The sequence below is a fragment of the Aptenodytes patagonicus genome, chromosome 1 (genome assembly GCF_965638725.1).
Source record: "Aptenodytes patagonicus chromosome 1, bAptPat1.pri.cur, whole genome shotgun sequence".
Taxonomy (NCBI): Eukaryota; Metazoa; Chordata; class Aves; order Sphenisciformes; family Spheniscidae; genus Aptenodytes; species Aptenodytes patagonicus.
Genome location: NC_134949.1, coordinates 16,619,288 through 16,640,404, shown reverse-complemented (window position 1 = coordinate 16,640,404; position 21,117 = coordinate 16,619,288). Strand labels below are relative to the sequence as shown.

The 21,117-nt window shown below is 37.0% G+C and overlaps 1 protein-coding gene across 2 annotated transcripts in view; it reads right to left on the bottom strand.

The window, feature by feature from the left end:
* CPNE8 (copine 8) overlaps window positions 1-21,117 on the bottom strand; it is a 117,781-nt gene that overhangs the window by 72,943 nt on the left and 23,721 nt on the right. For both annotated transcript variants that reach the window (XM_076328923.1, XM_076328926.1), the window contains 3 exons: window positions 11,131-11,234; window positions 7,223-7,262; window positions 4,621-4,697 (listed from right to left, as the gene is read on the bottom strand). In XM_076328923.1, the coding sequence (XP_076185038.1) occupies window positions 4,621-4,697; window positions 7,223-7,262; window positions 11,131-11,234 (221 nt within the window). The remainder of the gene's footprint in view (window positions 1-4,620; window positions 4,698-7,222; window positions 7,263-11,130; window positions 11,235-21,117) is intronic.

Here is a 21,117-nt window from a genome sequence, read left to right as displayed (position 1 = left end):
GTTCTCTGACCAAGTCACCACAGGCTTCCAGTAGAGTCAACTGACAACTAGTCAAAACAGTCAATGGAGTTGCAACAGTGCAATTCACTGTGGCAGTTAGCGTAAGTTAGGCCTAGATAGTGAAAAGTTAGTGAACCTTTGTTTTAGTAGAAGTAAACAAAATAGGGCCAACCTCCGGTCCCAACAGACAGGACAGCATTTGTGTGCTCAAGTAAACAGTCAAACTATGCAGCCAACCTGCTCACCATCAAGAACTAAAAACATGTCCAGAACAAGTAGAGAGTGTGTGTCCTGGGATAGGCCTGGTAGGAGCTGGGCAGGGGCTGTTTCTCTAATTGGGTTACTGGAGTTCCCCCACCTGCCTTGTACCTCTGTGCTCCTTTGTGGGTGTGGAGATGGGACTTCAATGGGCTGATGGGTTTCCTGGGATAGGTCTGGAAGTAGCCAGGGTAGGGTATTATTTGGACTCCCCCACCTGCCACTGTGCCTCTCTTCTTTGTTTGCAGACAAGTTTTTAATCATGTAACCTAACAAGGTTCCTTGTCCTCAAGGCTATTTCCTGGACAGGTTTTTAAAAGTTTAATATCCCGAATGGGATTAAGAGGAGAATCACAAAACACTGTTGTCTAATAACCACAATATTTGCTGAAGTTAACCATTTTGTATGATTGTATTAGAAATCTGATAATCTGATCAGCTGGTTCTTCATTGTTTGTTTGTGCGGGGGGTTTTTGCAGGAGCTAGATTACAATTAACAGTTTCCTACTGTTCCACAGTAGCCATAATCTATTGAACAGTAATTTAACACTCGTAATACTGACGCAGTCCATTTTAGTTTTTTTGGGGGGTTGCTTTTGGGGGTTTTTACCTTTTTTTTTTTTTAGTGTTAAGTTTTATACAATATTTATTTTATTGCAGACAACTTGTGATTAGCTACTGAAATTGAAGGACATGTTAAAAGTTAAGGTTCATCTGCAAACCTTGATGACAACAGAAGGTGACACAGTTTTAAAGTACCTTTTTCTGGGTAGTTTTTCAAGTTATTTAAGGAAGTGATACAATAAAGTAGTATTACTTCCAACATATATTATGTTACTGTGTGCATAGGTGTGTTTTTAAGTTTAAATGGTGTGTTTGTAAGAGTTTTCCTGAATTATGCTGCAGATACTGAAACTTTCCTCACCTGCAGAGTTAAAGAATTTATTTACCCTTAAAATGAAGTAGTTCCCAGTGTGCACAGTCCCACCAATACAGCGAAGGGAAAAAAGAAACATGTAGTGATATTAATAGAACAGTTTATGTATAGGACAATTAAGCCCTTGATTTAAAAATAAACAGTGTAAAAAGTGCTGGTGTAGTCCTTGGAGAGTGAGGGTGAGGACAGCAGGAGAGGTTGTGGGGGCACAGGGGGGAAGGCAGGATTACTAGGGACTTGTCATAAAGACTGAGTCTGTAAATACAGTGATCAGGTGACTGAACTATATTTGGAACCCCTCAAAATTCAGCAAAAATGCATTTATTACCGACCTCAATTCTGAATATTAAAAAGAATATGAATCATATTGTTAAAGCATGTTGCAGCAGTAATGATCACAGCACTCATGAAATTCAGCAAGAGAACTAACAGCTTACATTTGTTACAAATCAATTTGAATCATCTACAGTTGGCTGTAAATTAGGGAAACTCAATCAAAGGCTTATTTTGATAAAACACTAAGTGAAAATGTTTTGCAAAGACTTCTCAAGTTTTTGCATATCACTCGATTTTTCGGCATGAACTGTATGATAAATGAGTCCTGCTGAATAGCTGAAATTTGCCTTTGTACAAAAACCAAATGATTGGAAGTAAGACATTCAAAGACAGAATTTAGTCAAGGCTAATGGACTGAAAGGGCATAATTACAGGAATGCCTCCCCACAAAGCAGTGCTAGCCAACCCCTGACATTTATGATTCAAAAGGATTTGTTTCAGGTATGTATAAGTCTCAGAAATTCAAGTAGATTAAATCCCATTAAAATATTTTCTAAACTTAAAATATAATTAAAGAAAGTTTACCATAGTTTTGTAATGGAAATATTTCTTTTACTTTATTTTACAGTTTTTATGGTTTTCATAAGGACCCTTAGGTTAAATTAAAGGAAAACTATGTAAATTCTCTTTCAGTTTATCAATTTATTTTATCAGTCTGTTCTGAACTGTTATTTCATCCAGAAAGAGTTCTAGAGACAACCTGAAATTATTTTTGGCATGGAAACAGGAAACTTCAGATGCTTTTCCAAGCTTACGCTTGCATTGGCATTGTAAAAATTTAAGAATTTAATTGGATTCAAGTACTGAGAAGAGTTTTTAGCATGACAGCTCAACACTTCAAGGTTCTTGAAAGAGAAAATGATAGCTATCATATGTGGGTCTCCTTGAAGCTGCCCACTGTTTTCACCAAGATGAAAAGTTTAGGGCCACATCCACAGAACATCACCACACTATTTGATACAAACTAGAGAAATGCTTTTTTAAAAATTATTTTATCAATGACATTAAGTTCTTTACATAAACAAGAAAAAAGTCTCCAATAAAATCTAGGGAAAAAGGGTACCATTGGTATATTTTGGACACTGATAACAAAATACTGACTTCTGAGTTTTTTCACAGGACTTCAAAGCTACTACTTAAACTAATGTCTAAGTTTGACGTTGACAGGTACAGGATACAAGATACGTACATGAAAAGATAAGTAGTGTATAAACCATATAAACCACTAAAGATAGATATAAAAGGGTCACCTGAGTAACAGGAATGGTTAATGACATCAAATATATACATAGAAGAACATGTACAGCTAGGAACATATTTCTTAAGAATTTTACATCAGATTAATAATGCATCATTAATATAACTTGATTAGGGAGTTTTCTTGTATTTGTAATTATACTAAAATACTCTCTAAGTACATTCTGAATTTTGCAAATTGTTGTAGTTCATCCAGACCCTGGTTCTTGTTATTTCAATACAAAGTCAGAATATGTGCCCTGTGTGGTGTTTTCACCAAAGTTTGGCCCAGAATAAGACAAGGCTTGCTAAGCCTGAAAACTTAATCTGCCCTTATAAGGAAATCAGTGATGAAGAAAAGTAAATTAAGTAACCCTGGCATATTACTCATAATGAACCCAGTAAAATGGGACAAGAAGAACGCTCCATCAGACAGAGTAACCAAATACATGATCATTCACTGCAGTGCAACTACTAAAAGAAAAAAAAAAAAAAAAACACAAAAATTCCAAATTAAAAGATTGTACCATCACATGAAATGTCCAGCTATACCTTTAAATGTTTGCTTTTAATGTCATATGTGAATTTGTAGCATACATTTAGATAAAAATTGTAAAATATTTTCAATTACTCAAACATTATTTAGGGATAGAAAATGAAGATTTTCAAATAATTCATATTTTAAATATCTGTACATCCCAATGAACAATGGTTTGCAAACATCAAAATCCTCTCAGTGGGAGAAAAATCCATTGATCATATGGAAGTTTTTAATAAATTTAGTAGAATAAATAGAAAATATTTGATACTCTGGATTGCATCATTGTTTGGGAATTGTATTATTTAAGAACAATAAAAATACAAGTATGAATGTTTGGATTTGAAACAGTGAGGGTTTTCTTCCTTGATGCTTGAACAAAAGGCAATGAAGATTTATGATGTGTTAATTTGCGAACTAGAAAGAAAAACATTTTTAAGATTAGTATACTCAAACTATTTCTAATGCAAGATGTAATGAAGTTGACAAAAATCTTGGATGAGTCAATTCCTTTGCTAATTGTCCAAATTGAAACTTAAATTATCATAGTCTATAAAGAAAAACTTCTATTGTACCCAACAATTTATTCTCTCTTACAAGCCATGTCTGTCAATTCCATATATCAAGATACCTCACAGGAAAAAAACCCCACAACTCTCTCCTCATGAAGCAGTATGTATTCATAGAATCATAGAATCATTAAGGTTGGAAAAGACCTCTAAGATCATCGAGTCCAACCATCGACCCAACACCACCATGCCCACTAAACCATGTCCCTAAGCGCCTCATCTACACGTCTTTTAAATACCTCCAGGGATGGGGACTCAACCACTTCTCTGGGCAGCCTGTGCCAATGTTTAACCACTCTTTCAGTAAAGACATTTTTCCTCACGTCCAATCTAAACCTCCCCTGGCGCAACTTGAGGCCATTTCCTCTCGTCCTATCGCTAGTTACTTGGGAGAAGAGACCGACACCCACCTCGCTACAACCTCCTTTCAGGGAGTTGTAGAGAGCGATGAGGTCTCCCCTCAGCCTCCTTTTCTGCAGGCTAAACAACCCCAGTTCCCTCAGCCACTCCTCATAAGACTTGTGCTCCAGACCCCTCACCAGCCTCGTTGCCCTTCTCTGGACACGCTCCAGCACCTCGACGTCCTTCTTGTAGTGAGGGGCCCAAAACTGAACACAGTATTCGAGGTGCGGCCTCACCAGTGCCAAGTACAGGGGCACGATCACTTCCCTACTTCTGCTGGCCACACTATTTCTGATACATGCAACATTTCTGATTCATGCAACATTCAAGAATGACATACTTACACAATGGATTTTTCCAGTCTGCTCCCCTGTGAGCCAACTATTTCTCCCAGTGTACAAAACATTTGTCCCAAAAAATCCTGAAAAGCAGTAACATAAAAACTCAGAATTCATATTTCACATTGAACCAAATTTGGTTTCCCATTTATCTGGGCTGTTCACTATTGTAGAATACATTCTGCTGAACATCGCATCTTCATAATAATTATACAATAATGAATCATAAAACAGACACAATATTATATGTTTTATATAACACTAGGTTACATTTACAGAAGTAATTCTAATGCACTCAACTTACTGTTTTTATATTGCCTTTTTCATCAACAAAAATGAAACTGAGATGGAAAAAATTTAAAAGCATTAGAAACATGACTGTTTCTTTACCTTCTTTAACTGGAGCATTTTAATAAATTTCTCTTTTATGAAGAGATTCGACACTGATTCTATAAATTTCTTGGAAGTTAATTATGTTAGCAGAAATTTAAGCCTGTGCAGGATCTGTATGAGCATCCTGGATTGACAATTATACACAAGCATTCCTTTAATGACAGACTTTATTTTCGTGTTTTATAATTTAACTATATCACTAAAAATCAGCTAATTTTCATATTATATCTCCCTGTAACATAAGTAGAATAAAAATATGAATGAATTTTCAAACTGCTGCATGTACATTGAAAAAAATTTTGTGCTGCAGTCCAGCTCCTTATCTTGCAAGTGAAAAGAGCCTGCTAGCTCTGTTCTTCCCAGCATCACTGGCAGTAGTAGTAACAGTAGCTTGTGAGATTTGTTCACAAACAGTAATGAGAATCGAGACACTATAATTCCTATACAGCAAACCATAACTTTATGATACTGTGTATAGTAGCAAATACCTGTACAAGTAGTTCTGACTCTTCTCTCAGCCCAGGCCACTCATTCCCACCTCTGAGCTGTGTTAGTTATAGGTCCATATAGTGAATTGGATCTGAGAACTAACCCCACCGAAGAGGAAAATAACCTTGCAAAAAATAAATTTTTGAACTATGTCCTTTAATCGATCTGACACTGTGACACTGTTTCCATAAAGATTAAGTCTTTTAAAATGGCTAAAATTCATCTGAAAATACACAGCTCCTCATTAATTTTTAAAAACACCAGGTATGACATATTCTAAAATAACACCATTTTCTACACTGAAACCATGTGTTCCACAATTTTCTTCTTTTTTTTTTGGTGGAGTTTCTATGATTAATTCCTATTAGTTCCACAGTCTGTTATTAATGACAATTGTTCATTACTCTGTTGTTTTTTTCTTAAATCAGGAAGTTACCATGAACATAAAAGTCTAATTTCAGGTAGCCAGTTTTATAAACTTTATTACAGTCAGCTAAAATGACAGCATTGTCTAGTCTGGTTACTTCATACATCCATTATAAAACTTGCTTCATTTGCTTCTCATTTTGCCAAAACTGGGTCACTGAAATTGAAATTCTTCAGGTTTCCTTTTTTTTCATCCCCCAAACTGTTCAACTATTAAATGACACTGCCCAGTATTTCCAAAGGAATGGGTCAACAGCTATTTTTAGGAACAGGGCAGATCTTACTCCACATGAGGTGACTAGAACACATGAGCAGTCTAGCTACGCAAATACTACTGGCCTGACATTCTTCAGAAACACCAAGCTCCCACTGCATGGATATGAGCAAAGCTCTGCTCACTTCCTACCTACTCACTGCCCAAATTCCTAAGAGCTATGGGAAAGAGACACAGGAAGCTGGCAGCAAAATGAACAATCCAAACCAACCTTGAGCACTTGGGAAATGATGGAAATGAATTGCTGTCGTTAAGAATACATTTCTAGCTACCGCCTTTCACAGGGTTCTCAGAGCCATCTTCTTCTTCGTGTGCATAGTATTATATGGCATAGTTTGGATGTCTTCAGCACAGATACCAAGTCTACACCAACTTGTACAGATTTCCTCTTAAAGACAATGGAGGGAAATAGATATTTCTGATATTAATGTTAATGTCTAAAGAATAAAGTTTCCCTCCACAATTGAAGATTCCAGGAAATTGGCACTGTTTAAAAAACAGGCCCTAATGCGTCTGAGTATGCTTAGCCTGTACTAATTAGAATGTAACAAGCACATATGTAATTCAAGATCTACTTGAACAATCTTCAGAAGAACATTGGTTTGTTTTCTCATTGTTTTGTCTTTTTTTTCCTCGGAAGCCTCTGAATTCTACTCTCGCATCTCTAAATTTTAAAGTTACTATTCAATCCCTTCCATTTCAAGATGACACGAGCATAAAAGGTTTCTACTAATATTAATTGGGACACAATCAAAACATGTTTACAATTTTTAGGACCCAGAGAGTATCAAAAAAATGCAGCATATCACATATCTGAAAAGGTATATGTGTGCTTAAATATGCCCTTTACAGGAGGAATGTCCTGTATATTAAAATTATACTCACAAGCATTATATATGTTATTAACCACAGCATAATCACTGTATTTGTCTCTATGCAATTACTTACAGTCAAAAGAAAATAAACATATTTAGGAAAGCGTAAGCATTTCAGCACAAGAAAGTATAATAGTGAGGAAAAACTTACATGTTTTGATAGGTTAGGACTCTTTGAGTCAACATCGTAGCTTAAAAAAAAAAAAAGAAAAAAAAAAAAAGGAAAGTTATATCAGAGTTGCCAGATGACAGATCTGAGGACAATGTAAAGAAACAAAAATCAAACAATTCTCTCACCTATTTCAGTGTGTGAAATTTACACAAACAGATACGTGAATGGAAGTCTCACCAGTAAGAAAGACAATTTGAATCATCACAGATTATAGGATTATGGTTCACTAGCTATTTGAAATAAAATAGCTTTCAACAAAGTGCAGGGTACTAAAAGAAATTATTCTGATATTCCTGTTTGAACAATGAAAGCTGCCAAAAACCAGAAAAAAAATTAAAAATTAATCTTAGAAAACAAACTAACTTGTGAATTATTTTCTTAGGTAATTTTTCAGTCATTTGACTAATTAAATAGAAATAACTGACAATAAACTAAATTGCTTTTAGCAAGAGTTTGACTTGTTCTTTTCATCTTATCATAACCTTGTTCTTCCTCCAGCTAGAAAATGCCATTATTTCCCTTCCACTATACAGTCAGATTTAAAAAAAATTACTGTGTGAATTCAAGCTAGATGAAAAAAAAATAAATATAAGAAATTCTTGGGGGATTACTAATCTCTATACTTTCATAGTCTTCCGTCTTTATCAGATAATCCACAGTAATATTTTTATCAAATCCTACATTCAGATTTAATACCAATAACTAAATTTAAAAAGTATCCTCTACGCCCATCTCAGCCTCCCCTGCACGTTTCCATTCCCACCACGTGGAATGCTACCCCTTTGGTTGTGCTGCCACAACTGGTTGGTGGGTTGCATTACGGACCAGATCACAAGTCAGGAGGACAGGAATACCGTAGCTGGATGTGGTGCAGCACAGTCAAAGTTTTAGAAACATATTTGTAAACAAAGGAATGACTATAAAAATCACTAACCTGAGGGTTTTTTTTTTTTAAAAAAAGTAATTGCATACTGTCTGGTGAAATTGAACAGAAGAACACAACTGGTAATTTGACCTGAGGGCTCGCTACACAACTAAAACAAAGAACTACTTCACTGGCAAAATCAGTACCAAATCATCAAATATGAACAGAAAGGGGCCTGAGACACTGGTGGCTGTACAGTTTAGGAGGGGGCTCAGGCTCACTTATCAGAACACCAAAAATCAGAGATATACTTGCCGCTGTCTTTCTGTTGCAAAAAATATTAATCACATGAGGAGTTTCCTTCTTTGAAAAATAACACTTTGGCCAACAGTAGTACACAATTTTGCTGAGGAATTTAAAAAAAGGAAGCTTTCTAAAGATGCTTCTTTCCTGATCCAAATCGGAGCTTTAATCCATGAGTAGCTATATGAGATTCACATTTTTAACTCTGAGTTCTACGATATTTCATTTCTCATCTGTCATTGTTATGGGGCCCTAAAGTAAATTCACAGACTATGGCTATATAGTCACTTGCAGGCAAACATTAAAAACAGCTATTCAGCTTTGAGTTCAGAATAGACTTGTGTCCAGGTAATCCAGAACAGCAGCAGAAAGCAGTCAGGTCTTTCTGATAAGTACAGAGTATGTCTGATATTTACAGCTTTTCGTAAATAAACAAACAGGAGTCCATTTCTCTGAGTACATGAAGAATCAAACAGGAGACTCTATTTCCCCTTCCAGATCCAAGTCCTTTTCAGATAGCACTTATCCAGAAGTTCTTTACAGACTTTCCTTTCTTTGCCTACGCTGAGCCTAGCTTTCTCTTTCTTGGTTCATTTATTTTGCTCTTCTCTTCTATTGCACTGCCTCCTCACCATAACATACATGCATCCTACGAGGAGCAAGAGGCAACCAAATCAAGATTCCTACGCAGCCCCAACTGTGTCTTTATTTCACCAATACTTTACCTACACTTGAAGGAGAATCCTTTATTTCACAAAGTGACTAGCTCTTACTTAAAGTTATTTTAAATAGCAGGCAACAGTTATATTCAGCAGATTTAGTGACATTAAACCCAACTTCTAAAATAAAAAGTAAAGTCTGCACCAGGCTTCCATGGTGAAGATGAAAGAATTTGTACCTAGCCATCTAGAAGCACCCTGTAATCTATCTTGGCATTGAGTATTTCCTTTCACTCCTTGAAATAGTTGAAGTCTAGATGGAAACAGCTAGCTGTTATCTGTGTATTGAACATGATGGAACTTTTTTCCTCACTCATCCCTCCAACACTTCTTGTTAACTTAGGAAGCATTCTGACATGCTATAAAAAGACATTTACAGCTAAAGAAAAATTAGACATGGGGTTTTTTTTTGTTTCCACGATATAGGAAATGCTGCCATTCAAGAGCATTTCAGTACACCCTGCTGGCAACTTAAAACAAAATCAGCAAAACTACACGTAACTTTATTAATGTTGCTAACATACATCTATCAGGCATCATACTTTTTCTTCCACTGCTATGGGAAGAATCATCACTAATGTGATCACTGCCCTATTTATTTTATGCCCTGCTTAATGTACAGATTGATTTACATTCCAGAAACTCGGGGGGAGGGAAGGGAGGGAATCAAGAGACTGTCAGAGTCACTTCGAAGCAACTACTTGGACGAGTAAATGGCGCATTGAGACTAAAGCCTAGAAGATTTAAAAATGGCTTTACCATGAACTTGCTAGGAAGTTTTAGGCAAATTATGAAGTCTTTCTTCATCTGTTTTGCTGTCTACAAGACAGAAATCCATTAAATGCAGGTTCTATATCAAGGCAAACTTGCAACGTAACTTTAAATTGGGAAGCGGTAATACTACAACTTAGCACTGCTATAATCAACACCTGAGTAGGACTTGTTTTAATTCCATGAAGCGTATCAGGAGACCTCAATCTTTAGAATTTGAAAGTATAGGAAGGCAGACAACACTGTATCTTTCTTGATATATTTATTTGATAAGTAACTTAACAGACAATTCTCCTAAATCTTTCTCAAGAACAAATAAACTAAGAGAAATACACATGAAGGCAGAAATCTTAGGAACACAAAATAAGAATTGACAAAACTCAAGCTAAAGTACATCTTGCAAAGCACATGAAAAGAAATAGGAAAAGGGTTCTTCAACTAAAAAAGACACGTAAAGAAAAATTGTGGCCACTATGCATACTATACTGCAAAGCTGAGTGAATGGCTTTCCCTTAATTATCTATGAGGGTTGTTCAAGTGCTCTCTCAAAGGGCAAGGTTAGGAAGAATTGCTAATAAAAAAGAGGATGAGAATTAAAAAAACAAGACAAGCTTGATTATCACAAAGACTGAAATAATAAGAATGGGGTGAAATGTAACAGATGACATGCAAGGTGACCTCGTGACTGGACTCTCAATTCTGTTTTCCAAAGAATAAAGTGAAAATCAAACCAGTTCCACCAGTGGAATTAAATAAGTATATCTAGAATAACGTCAAAAGCCATCTACTGCTAGAACAACTTCTTTCATTTTAAAATCTTAAAAATTAGTATACTTAGATGCATACTAGCATTTACTTTAGTAAAGAAAATTTTGGCTCTGTACTACTTGTACAATATTTTATTTCTGGACAGTATGTCCATACCTGTTTCATTGGCTATGCTGCAAGAATATTTTAACATTTTGACATCCTTAGCTTTCTAACTATTTTCTAAAAGTAAAGATTGTGAGCATGATTGTACTTTGACTAGTTAACACCTGCCAATTTCTTAAAACTCGGTCATTATTACATTACACATTTATTTCTGAGGAAGCAATGCTAAATCAATCATGTTTATTAATGTATTCCATGTCAATAGATACTCTCTCTTTTCAAGTTAATTTTTTGCTGGACAAAACTTAATATGTTTACAGAGGCTGTAATATTAGAGTCAAAGATTGTTAACTTACAAATCAAATCGCAGATTCTCTCTTTCTTCAAAGAAGTAGTCCATTATAAATTTTCTTACAAAATCTGGATTTAAAGTATTATCAATTACTTCTGTTCTTCCAAACTGTAAAAGAAAAATATAAGTTTAAGCCACATGCCATAATGAAGTATAATTAAATAAACTGCCAATACCAGCAATATGTGAGATATGAGAGAGCCTGTAAAAAATTCTCTTAAAAAGATGCCATGAGAGAAAATTACTGTGTTCACATGAATATACCGGTTATCTGTGGATGAAGACTGGCAGAAGACCTCATATTTCAACATAAAGAGTGGTGCACGCCCTGTATCATATGACCTAAACTTTATAAACATCAGCTCCCAAAGCCAATCAGAATCCACAAAAATTTGGGGAAGAAATTCAGTAACATAAAAATCCACCATTTCCTCAAAAAAAATGACAACAGCAAGCAAAAGTTTGCATATATTGCTTGTTTCAGATAGCTTTAAATATTAGGGAACACAGTCCTTCCATTAGACGTGTATCATTTTTGCACTACCCAGCTCCTATTTCACCTCAGTTCAGCTCTCTTTTCATCTCTCCTCTCTCTGAGCTTTCTGCAAAACGCCTTTTCTCTCCTGGTGTTTCCAGGAAGAGCTTCAGCTCTCGTCAAGCTGAAAATATTTTAATTAAAAAAAAAAAAAAACCAAACCTTCTGATTGACTTCAGTCATAAACATCACAGATATAAATGATCATAAAATATCAATGTGGTAATTTTGTTCTTTAGCTGCTCTCTCAAGACACTCAGAAAACAAAACAAAAAAAAATGAGTTATTATTGAAATGAGCATTTCATTTTGACCTACACATTGAACATATCAAGACACTTGAATATAGCCTACTGAAAAGCTTTTTGACAGTCTGCTGAAAGACCATCATTAAGGAGTCCTCAAAACTGCAATTTGGGACTAGAGATTTTTGAATGACTCAAAGACTGCCAACCTCTTCATTGACAGGACTTAACTAAATCAATAAACATGGATAAAGAAAGAATAAACCTTCTCGTAACTGAAGGTTTTTCAGATGTATTTCCTAAAAATGTTTTCACATCTAACCACTATAACCTGCACAGAGCCCCTCAACAGGAGCCTCCCTATCCCAGCCCCTACATACTTAACATGTGTGGTATAAAAGAACAGAGCATACTCCACTGTCTCTTCCTTTCAAAACTAAGCAATTTTCTTTCATTGCTTGATTCTTATTAAAATACAATGGTAAAGAATTCCAGCCACATTATTGGTGTGCTTTAAAGAAGCTCCATTACTGTCAGCAACTTTTTTCTCTTTTGAATGACTGCATCAAACTGCAGGGGACTGACTCCAAGCACCATTCACTCACACAGGTCATCTGGAGAAGTGGGCCTGTATCTAAGAGGACAACTGCTTTGCAAAGAGCAACTACCCACCCAAAGGTCTCAGGTACAATAAAATGTTCAACAAAACTTAACACATTTTCAAGACACAGCTCTATAAAGTCTCAGGAAAAGGAACAATCCTCAGGAGTGACACAGTGGTTATTTGTGTCTTTACAGAGTGTGCTTGAATCCTGTTTGGTACCTTCACTTTCACTATGCTGTGAGATGTTCAATTGGACAGTCTTATTCAGAGATCTCCATATTCCAGCACTTCCTATAAAAGACAGAGAAGCAGAACTATCTTCCCAATGAATGACACCATCTCCAAATAAAAAGGCAAAGATCATTTAACATATAGTGTCAATTAGCATACTCCTTTGCCAAGACTTTACATCATTTTTTAAAACCTAGGTGGAATGATTCCCTGGTCTCATGGGAACCTTGATATCCCCTGCAAGAAGGCTTCTGAATATGTCCTAAGGCACAAACTGTTTAGAAAGCAAGTTTACCCATTAGCAATCTCTCTATTTCTTCAGCTCTCCTAAGCCAAAGCAATAGCTATGAAGGGTGTAAGCATTATACAGGCGTGGGTAGGAGAAATCTCCAGAGGCTCTCCAGAGTGATGAAGATACTGGATATTAAAAATAAAATCCCCGAGACTCTAAAGAGAGGACTAGCACAGGATGCACATGATCCTGGAAACAGATCAGAACATGAAGAAATAGTTTGATCCTTACTGTTTGTTTTGGATGAAAAAAGTCAGTCTCTTGAGAAATGATTCAAGGTATTCTCTGAAATGTGGGGATAAAGTTGACAGGCAGAGTGCTGTAAAAAACACTCTCTTGAACCAACACTAGTGACTACTATGGCCAAGCAATGAGAAATGACAGCAGTGGTAGAAAGTTGGCATTTCTATGGGAATAAGTATGGCTGGAATACTTGTGTGGGCTAAAGGGCCTTTCTTTCCCCTCTGAATAGTAGCGTCAAATTTTATGTACATTCAAAGTCTCCAATCAGTTTCCAGGTCAAATAAATCTCAGTGTTCATAAATAAAATCTTCCCCTGTCAGCTGCATGCTTTATAACATTCAACAACATTGGAGCCAGGAAAAACTGAAAGCTGGAATTGCTGATAAAATGAAATATGTAGCAATATCTAAGCATTTAGTACTGTTTGAAGGTATGCACTGAAAATGAGAAGCCACTCTCTGACACAAGCCAGTAAACAGCAGTTCATCAGACCAGGGATGAGAAATGAAAACAATGGGGCCATAAGGACCATCCATTTTGCAGTTCTGAACAGGAATGTATCTCATCTGTGTATTTTTTTTCCCCCTCAAGTGTCCTATTTCTTCCATTTGCTCTCTTACAGCAAACTGTCCAAATTCTCTCAAAGACTGGAATCAGCTGCATAAAGAGAAGACTTACCCTTACTACTGAAATCTGATAAACACTGACCTACTCTAGCAGAAAAGGACTCTGGGCCTTCAAAAAGAAGATCCAAGGATGACTGCATTGTAACTAGCAAAACTACCAGAGGCACAGCAAGTAAGCAAAGAACATGTATTAAGTTCTGGTAGTCTCTCATGCTATGTCCACCAGAATCAGACACACATATACAAAGATATCCATGAAAATATCTGCCAGTCTGTGCAAATTCAAGTAGCAAATTGTCCTGGGAGACTCCTTAATCACCAGGCAGGAAAAGAAAGGTTACTGAAGTTCTTTAAATCCTCAGATTAGGACAAGCTTGAAGGAGAGTAAGAGGATCTTCAATCATGTGGGACCTACACTTCTATATACATGGAAGACACAGAGAAACAAATAACACAGGGAACTGTAGCCTAAGAAAGTTTACTTTCTGCTGCCAAAGTCCTCATCTAAATTGAAAGACACAAACCCAAAATAACTAAGTGAGCTCAGAGGATAACTTGTCAAGAGTCCACTTTAGGGGCACTAATACCTCTCTTGACAAACCTCTGGCTTGACACCTTCATTAACAGATCATTTTCTGACAGTATGATCCTTCTTGAAATAGTAAAGGCAGTTTGCACAACAGGAGGATATCCTTGACTTTGGAAAAGCCATTCAGAGGAAAAGAAAATTAATGGCTAAGGAAAACAGACAAGAATCATAGAATACTTGAGGTTGGAAGGGACCTCGGGAGATTGTCCAGTTCCACCTTCCTGCTCAAAGCAGGATCAGCTAGAGTAGGTTGTCCAAATTTTGAGTATGTCCAAGGATAGAGACTCCGCAACCCCTCTGGGCAACCTATTCCAGTATAAGATCACCTTCACAGTAAAAAGTTTTTTTTCTTATGTTTACATAGAATTTTCTGTATTTCAATTTGTACCCATTGACTCTTGTCCTTCCACTGGATACAGCTGAGAACAGTCCGTCTCTGCCTTCTTTACTGCCTCACATCAGGTATTTATAAACATGGATAAAATGTAAACCTTCTCTTCTCCAGGCTGAACAATCCCAGCTCCCTCAGCCTCTCCTCATATGAGAGATGCTCCAGTCCCTTTAACATCTTAGTGGCCCTTTGCCGGACCCACTCTAGTATGTCCGTACCTTTCTCATACAGGGGAGCTCAGCGCTGGCCACAGCACTCCAGCTATGGTCTCACTGGTGCTGAGGGCAAGGATCTCCCCCCTTGACCTGTTGGCAATGCTGTCCCTAATGCAGCACAGGATGTTGGGCTTGCACGCTGAAAAACCCTCTCCATTTCACTCAGATGGAAGGTACTAAGGGACTGGGGGCATGACAACTTTTACAAGTGCATGAAAAAGCAAGATACAGGAACATAGCTAGGTAAAGGAAAACACTGATTCCCTTTGTTCCTATGTACCCTGAAGTGATTGTGACTGGAGGGGGACACAGACATTCACCTCAGACAAAAAATGCAGCTTATTTATACGGCCTTGTGGACTCTCCACAAAGTACAACAAAGACAAATTCAAAGTCCTGTACTGGTACTGGGGACTGAGTGGTGGGGTATGAGTTGTGCAGAAAAGGTCCTGGTGCAGCCATAAGGGTTTAACAACACATTGGGTTGTATTAGGGTCAGCACAGCCTGCAGATCAAAGGCAACAATTATTCCCCCTCTATTCAATACATGTAGGGCCCCCACCTGGAAAACTGGGTACAGTTTGGGGCTCTAAATACAACTGAATCAACAGACCAGAGGCAGATCAGTTAAATGGACCCTTAAAAAAAAAAAAAACAAAACCAAACAAAAACCATCAGCAGGCTGGAGCACACAACTTGAGGAAAAGCCGACAGAACTCAGTTTGTTCAGCTTGGAGAAGAGAAGGTTTAGGGAGGATCTATTTCCACTACCATCCTCCACTACCTAAACAGCATTATAGAAGACAGAGCCAGACAGTTCACAGAGAGCACAACAAAAGGACAAGCTGCAATAGTCAAAAGTTGCAACAAAGGAAATTATGAAGGGATATAGGGAAACACTCTTCTGGAATGAGTGATTAAGCACCGGAATGGGTTGCGCAGAGAGTTGTGCAGTCTCTGCCACTAGAGAATTTCAAACCTTAGCTGAGAAAGGCCCTGAGCAACCTGGCCTAACTTTGAAAATGGCTTTGCATGGATCAGGAGGATGAACCAGACACAGCAGATGAGTAGGAGGCTGGATAACACAAAGGTTCTTTTCACCTAAATTATTCCATGATTATGTCATATTTCATCTCTCGGGTTTTTAAGTTTTATAGTTCCATTAGAAATAGAACTATGTATGAATTCAAAGGAAGAGTTACTTGAGAAGGAAAAAAAATAGTTAGAAAATGGCAGCTAAACATCAGTTTTAATTTTTTAAAACAGTAAAGTATCATAAATTTCTAAGTACTTTTCGTCCCTTCAAATCTGCATTTTTTTCAGTAAACAATATTTCACTTTACACTATAATCATGTTACACTTCGGAAATCTTTCAGACTTGATTTAAAATGCATGACAGAAGTGTATCAGTATAAGAAGATGAATATGCAATATGCTGATGATTAAATCACACTGAGACCAGAGAAGGCCTAACAGAATGCCTGTTACACTGCTACCTTTATCTCTCATCAGTTATACTGAAATTGTTACACAACTCAAGAATTCAGTGGCACTGCTAACTTTTCTTTAAATCATTTTAAATTATTTTTTTTAATTGAGGCTTCAGTTTTTTGGCCTGTTTACTTTTTTCCAAGGGCTACACAAATGATTCCTTCACATTAAACTAATATAACTAATCACTTAACTGACAAGTTACTATTAAAATTTATCTTGGAGATGACATTAAAATGCTGGCCTCTAAAAATCACCAGTCTATACTTCTCAGCTAAATGAAGCATCGCCTTTTTAAATCTGTTTTCCCAATTACCTACAGCCTTTTTTAAGCAGAACAGGTTATTTCTATAATCCAGTCACTTACAACTAATAATGTAGCTGCTAATTAATTAGTTCTCCTCATGGCCTAGTTTCCCCACTAACAGTTGTGTGAAGTTAAAATCTTAACATGGCCAACAAGCAAACACTTTTAGAAATGTCATTCAGGAGAGTTACAGAATCAATTTAACTATTTAAAGGAAAATAAATGTTCAACAAAGAAAACCAAGAACAGAGTCCCTTTTCTGGATTTCCTGAGATGGAGAGTCTTTGTCACTTCCTAATGCAAGCTCTCCTAGTAGAAAGGGATTTTTAAAATTTATTTAGTCATTTTAATTTTTTATAGCATCTCAATCTAGTGACCCAGCCTAAGGGGCTATGAGATTTAATGGAAAATCATAACCTTATTTTGACATCAAAGTTATAACAGACTAGCAAGTTGGGTAAGTCCAATATCAAAGATACAAAGCAACTATTGTAACTATGAGGGTCTAACCCCACCCTCAGCTAACCACCTTCTATATGAATTATCTGAATTAATTCTTGCTTCAACTTTATGGCCATGAGTGAACTTGAGAATAATATCTAGTTAGCCCTCTTTTCTTGTTTTGTTTTGTTTTAAGTTTGCAGTGTTTTACCACAATTGCAATGAAGTTCTTCCAATAATTAATCACCCCCATTCTGAAAAATAAATTGTTTCTTGCCTGTTTTTTATTTCACTTCCTTTTCCATCTTTTGGGTCTTTCTACACCTTTGCTAGACAGAAATGTTTTCCATTATGAAATTTATGTTCTTAGTGTTGATATTTATAGCTGATTACAATTATCCTTAATTCACTCTTTCATTAGGAAAATAATTTGAGCTTAAGTTTTTCAGTGTAGCATATGTTATTTGATCTTTTAATAATTCATTACTTTTATCTCTAGTCTTTTGTCTTTTAAACATCTTTCTTGAAAGGTGAACAGTCAGAACTTAGTATTCTGTTACAATTCTAGGAAACTAAAGAACTAAAAAATGGTTTAAACTATCACTAGGTTCTTGGCTCTGATCTAAATGGCTTTTGAAAATTCTTTAGGAAGCTCCAGGTAACACTCTCCATTGGAAGCTCACTGCACAAAATGGTATATAGAACACACAACAAAAGATAATCCTCTTCTCAGACTCTGTAATCTAGCTTCACTACATGTGAACAGAACAAATAAGAAACTTGAATTGTGGAGAAAGAAATGCAGTACCAATAAAATGACCCTGTTATAATAATGATTAACAGTCTCAAATAATCAGAATTACAGAGATTACAAGGAAACAAACAAGAAATTCACAACTGCCAACCACACTCTAGAAAAACCATAGTCATAAAATGTCCTGCAGTGTGTTTGTCCCAAAGGAAGAATAATGTTTTTAATATATAAACTCATACTAATTATCAGAAGAACCACAACATTCCTCTAATATGCATGCAGGCACTCATGAAATCTGTATACTGCATGTACACATGATGGTGATTTCTACATAACCCTTTTTAACTGATGGTCATACAATCATAAGTATATAAAAACCAGAAAGGATTCCTCACTTTTCTGTGCTTTGGCTTTTTTCCATTAACTGTTTCCTTTGAAAGGAAACATGACTTCCTTGAAAAGATGACGTTCTTTTATTCCAACTGTCTTAATTCCCTCAAACAGTTGATTCTTTTGAGAAATCTGCCAGAGAAAGCTTTCCAGTAAACTGAATATCATGCAACAGCAAAATTTATTCTTTCTTCACAACTGGGACAGTATAGGCTTCTTCCATACTCTCCATCCTTTGCTTCCTTGTACTGAAACTTTTTCTACTAATCTGATACAAACTACTGTCCTATTTATGCCATGTCCCTCTGCTAAAGAAGATACAAGCTATTGTTCCAAAGAAACTTCACCAGTACTCTAAAAAACCCAAAATCTAAGTCCCAATAAATGTCAACTATAAAATGTCTAGCATTTGTCATTTTCATTAAGACAGCCTTCAAAAATCTACAAAGGATACTCAAAAGCATGTCTTATTACAGTTCAAATGGTAATCAAATTGGTAGATGCTGCAGTGAAATGCTTAACTACTAGACACGTGACTAAGTGTCTACTTTGAACAAAATCAGTCATATTATCATAGAATCAATTAGGTTGGAAAAGACCTTTAAGATCACGAAGTCCAACTGTCAACCTAACACTGCCAAGTCCACCACTAAACCATGTCCCTAAGTCTTTTAAATACCTCCGGGGATGGCGACTCAACCACTTCCCTGGGCAGCCTGTTCCAATGCTTGACAATCCTTTTGGTGAAGAAATCTTTCCTAATATCCAATCTAAACCTCCCCTGGCGCAACTTGAGGCCATTTCCTCTCGTCCTATCACTTGTCACTTGGGAGAAGAGACCGACACCCACCTCGCTACAACCTCCTTTCAGGTAGCTGTAGAGAGAGATAAGGTCTCCCCTCAGCCTCCTCTTCTCCAGGCTAAACAACCCCAGTTCCCTCAGCCGCTCCTCATAAGACTTGTGCTCTAGACCCTTTACCAGCTTCGTTGCTCTTCTTTGGACACGCTCCAGCACCTCAACGTCCTTCTTGTAGTGAGGAGCCCAAAACTGAACACAGTATTCGAGGTGCGGCCTCACCAGTGCCGAGTACAAGGGGACAATCACTTCCCTAGTCCTGCTGGCCGCACCATTTCTGATACAAGCCAGGATGCCATTGGCCTTCTTGGTCGCCTGGGCACACTGCTGGCTCATATTCAGCTAGCTGTCAACCAACACCCCCAGGTCCTTTTCTGCCAGGCAGCTTTCCAGCCACTCTTCCCCAAGCCTGTAGCGCTGCATGGGGTTGTTGTGGCCCAAGTGCAGGACCCGGCACTTGGCCTTGTTGAATCTCATGCAGTTGGCCTGGGCCCATCGATCCAGCCTGTCCAGGTCCCTCTGTAGAGCCTTTCTACCCTCGAGCAGATCAACACTCCCACCCAACTTGGTGTCGTCTGCAAACTTACTGAGGGTGCACTCGATCCCCTCGTCCAGATCATTGGTAAAGATATTAAACAGAACTGGCCCCAATACTGAGACCTGGGGAGCACCATTATCTAATATCTTATGATAGAAGGGGAAGATATTCGCGTCTTGGAGATCAATTAATGTCATAAGTTAATTATCATTAATTATAATTTACTAATTAATTATTTTTATTATTACAATAATTTATTGATTTATTAGTAGATAAGAAAGAAAACGTATGAATAAGCAGTCAATTTGCTGGATGAAAACTCCCTGCAAGGTCTCAAACAAGTTCCTATGGACTTGGATGTCCATGGATGGACCCGTGCGTACCATACATGCCTAAATGATCTGGAGCAGGGACTGAAAAAATAAAGTTACAAAACAAATAGATTTTTACAGAATTAAACAGGATAAATATATAAAAGGCAACTTTGAAGAACAACACTATTCATACTGAGTGTTCGGACAATAAAATGGCAGATGAAATTCCATATGGATGAATGAAACACTATATGCACATGAGGGAAAAAAGTAATAGCTAACTTAATACAGAAGTTAGGATGGCTGAATAAGCAATGTGAGCACATAAATGGAGAAGTCTTTCTGTTGATAAACCATACAGTAGAGGGACTAGGTACGCTCATGATAGTATTTTTTAATTTCCTTACAAACTGATCACCTTTGCTACCTTGGGATTCCACTACAACCTTACCCAACTGCCTTCTCTCTCAATTTGATGACTCAGTCAAAAAAGATGCTTTTTCTTGTCTCCAGCATATTTACTCCAGATTAAAAAAAAAGGTAAACAGAATTAATGAACTGGAAGGCTTGAAGAATGGGAAGCCATGAACAATTTTAGAAGACACAATGGAAATTTACTGAGGATGTAAAGTAACATTTGGAAGCTCATGAAGCTGGAAATCAGCATGATGAGAACCAGTGAGAGAACAGACTTCCAGACTGTTCTCTCAGTATACAGGTATACAAATTTAATTTGCATCCAATGCATTCTTACAGTAGACGGACCAGAGGCTCAGAGCCTCGCTCCATAGCCAGTTCCTTAACACTTATCATTCATGGATATTGCCAGTAAAACTGCAGTTGGTTGAGTATTTTACAATGTCGATTATTTATTTAACATTCACCTTTGAAGTGCTCCCTCTTGTTTTCAGAATTAATGCTCTCTTCGA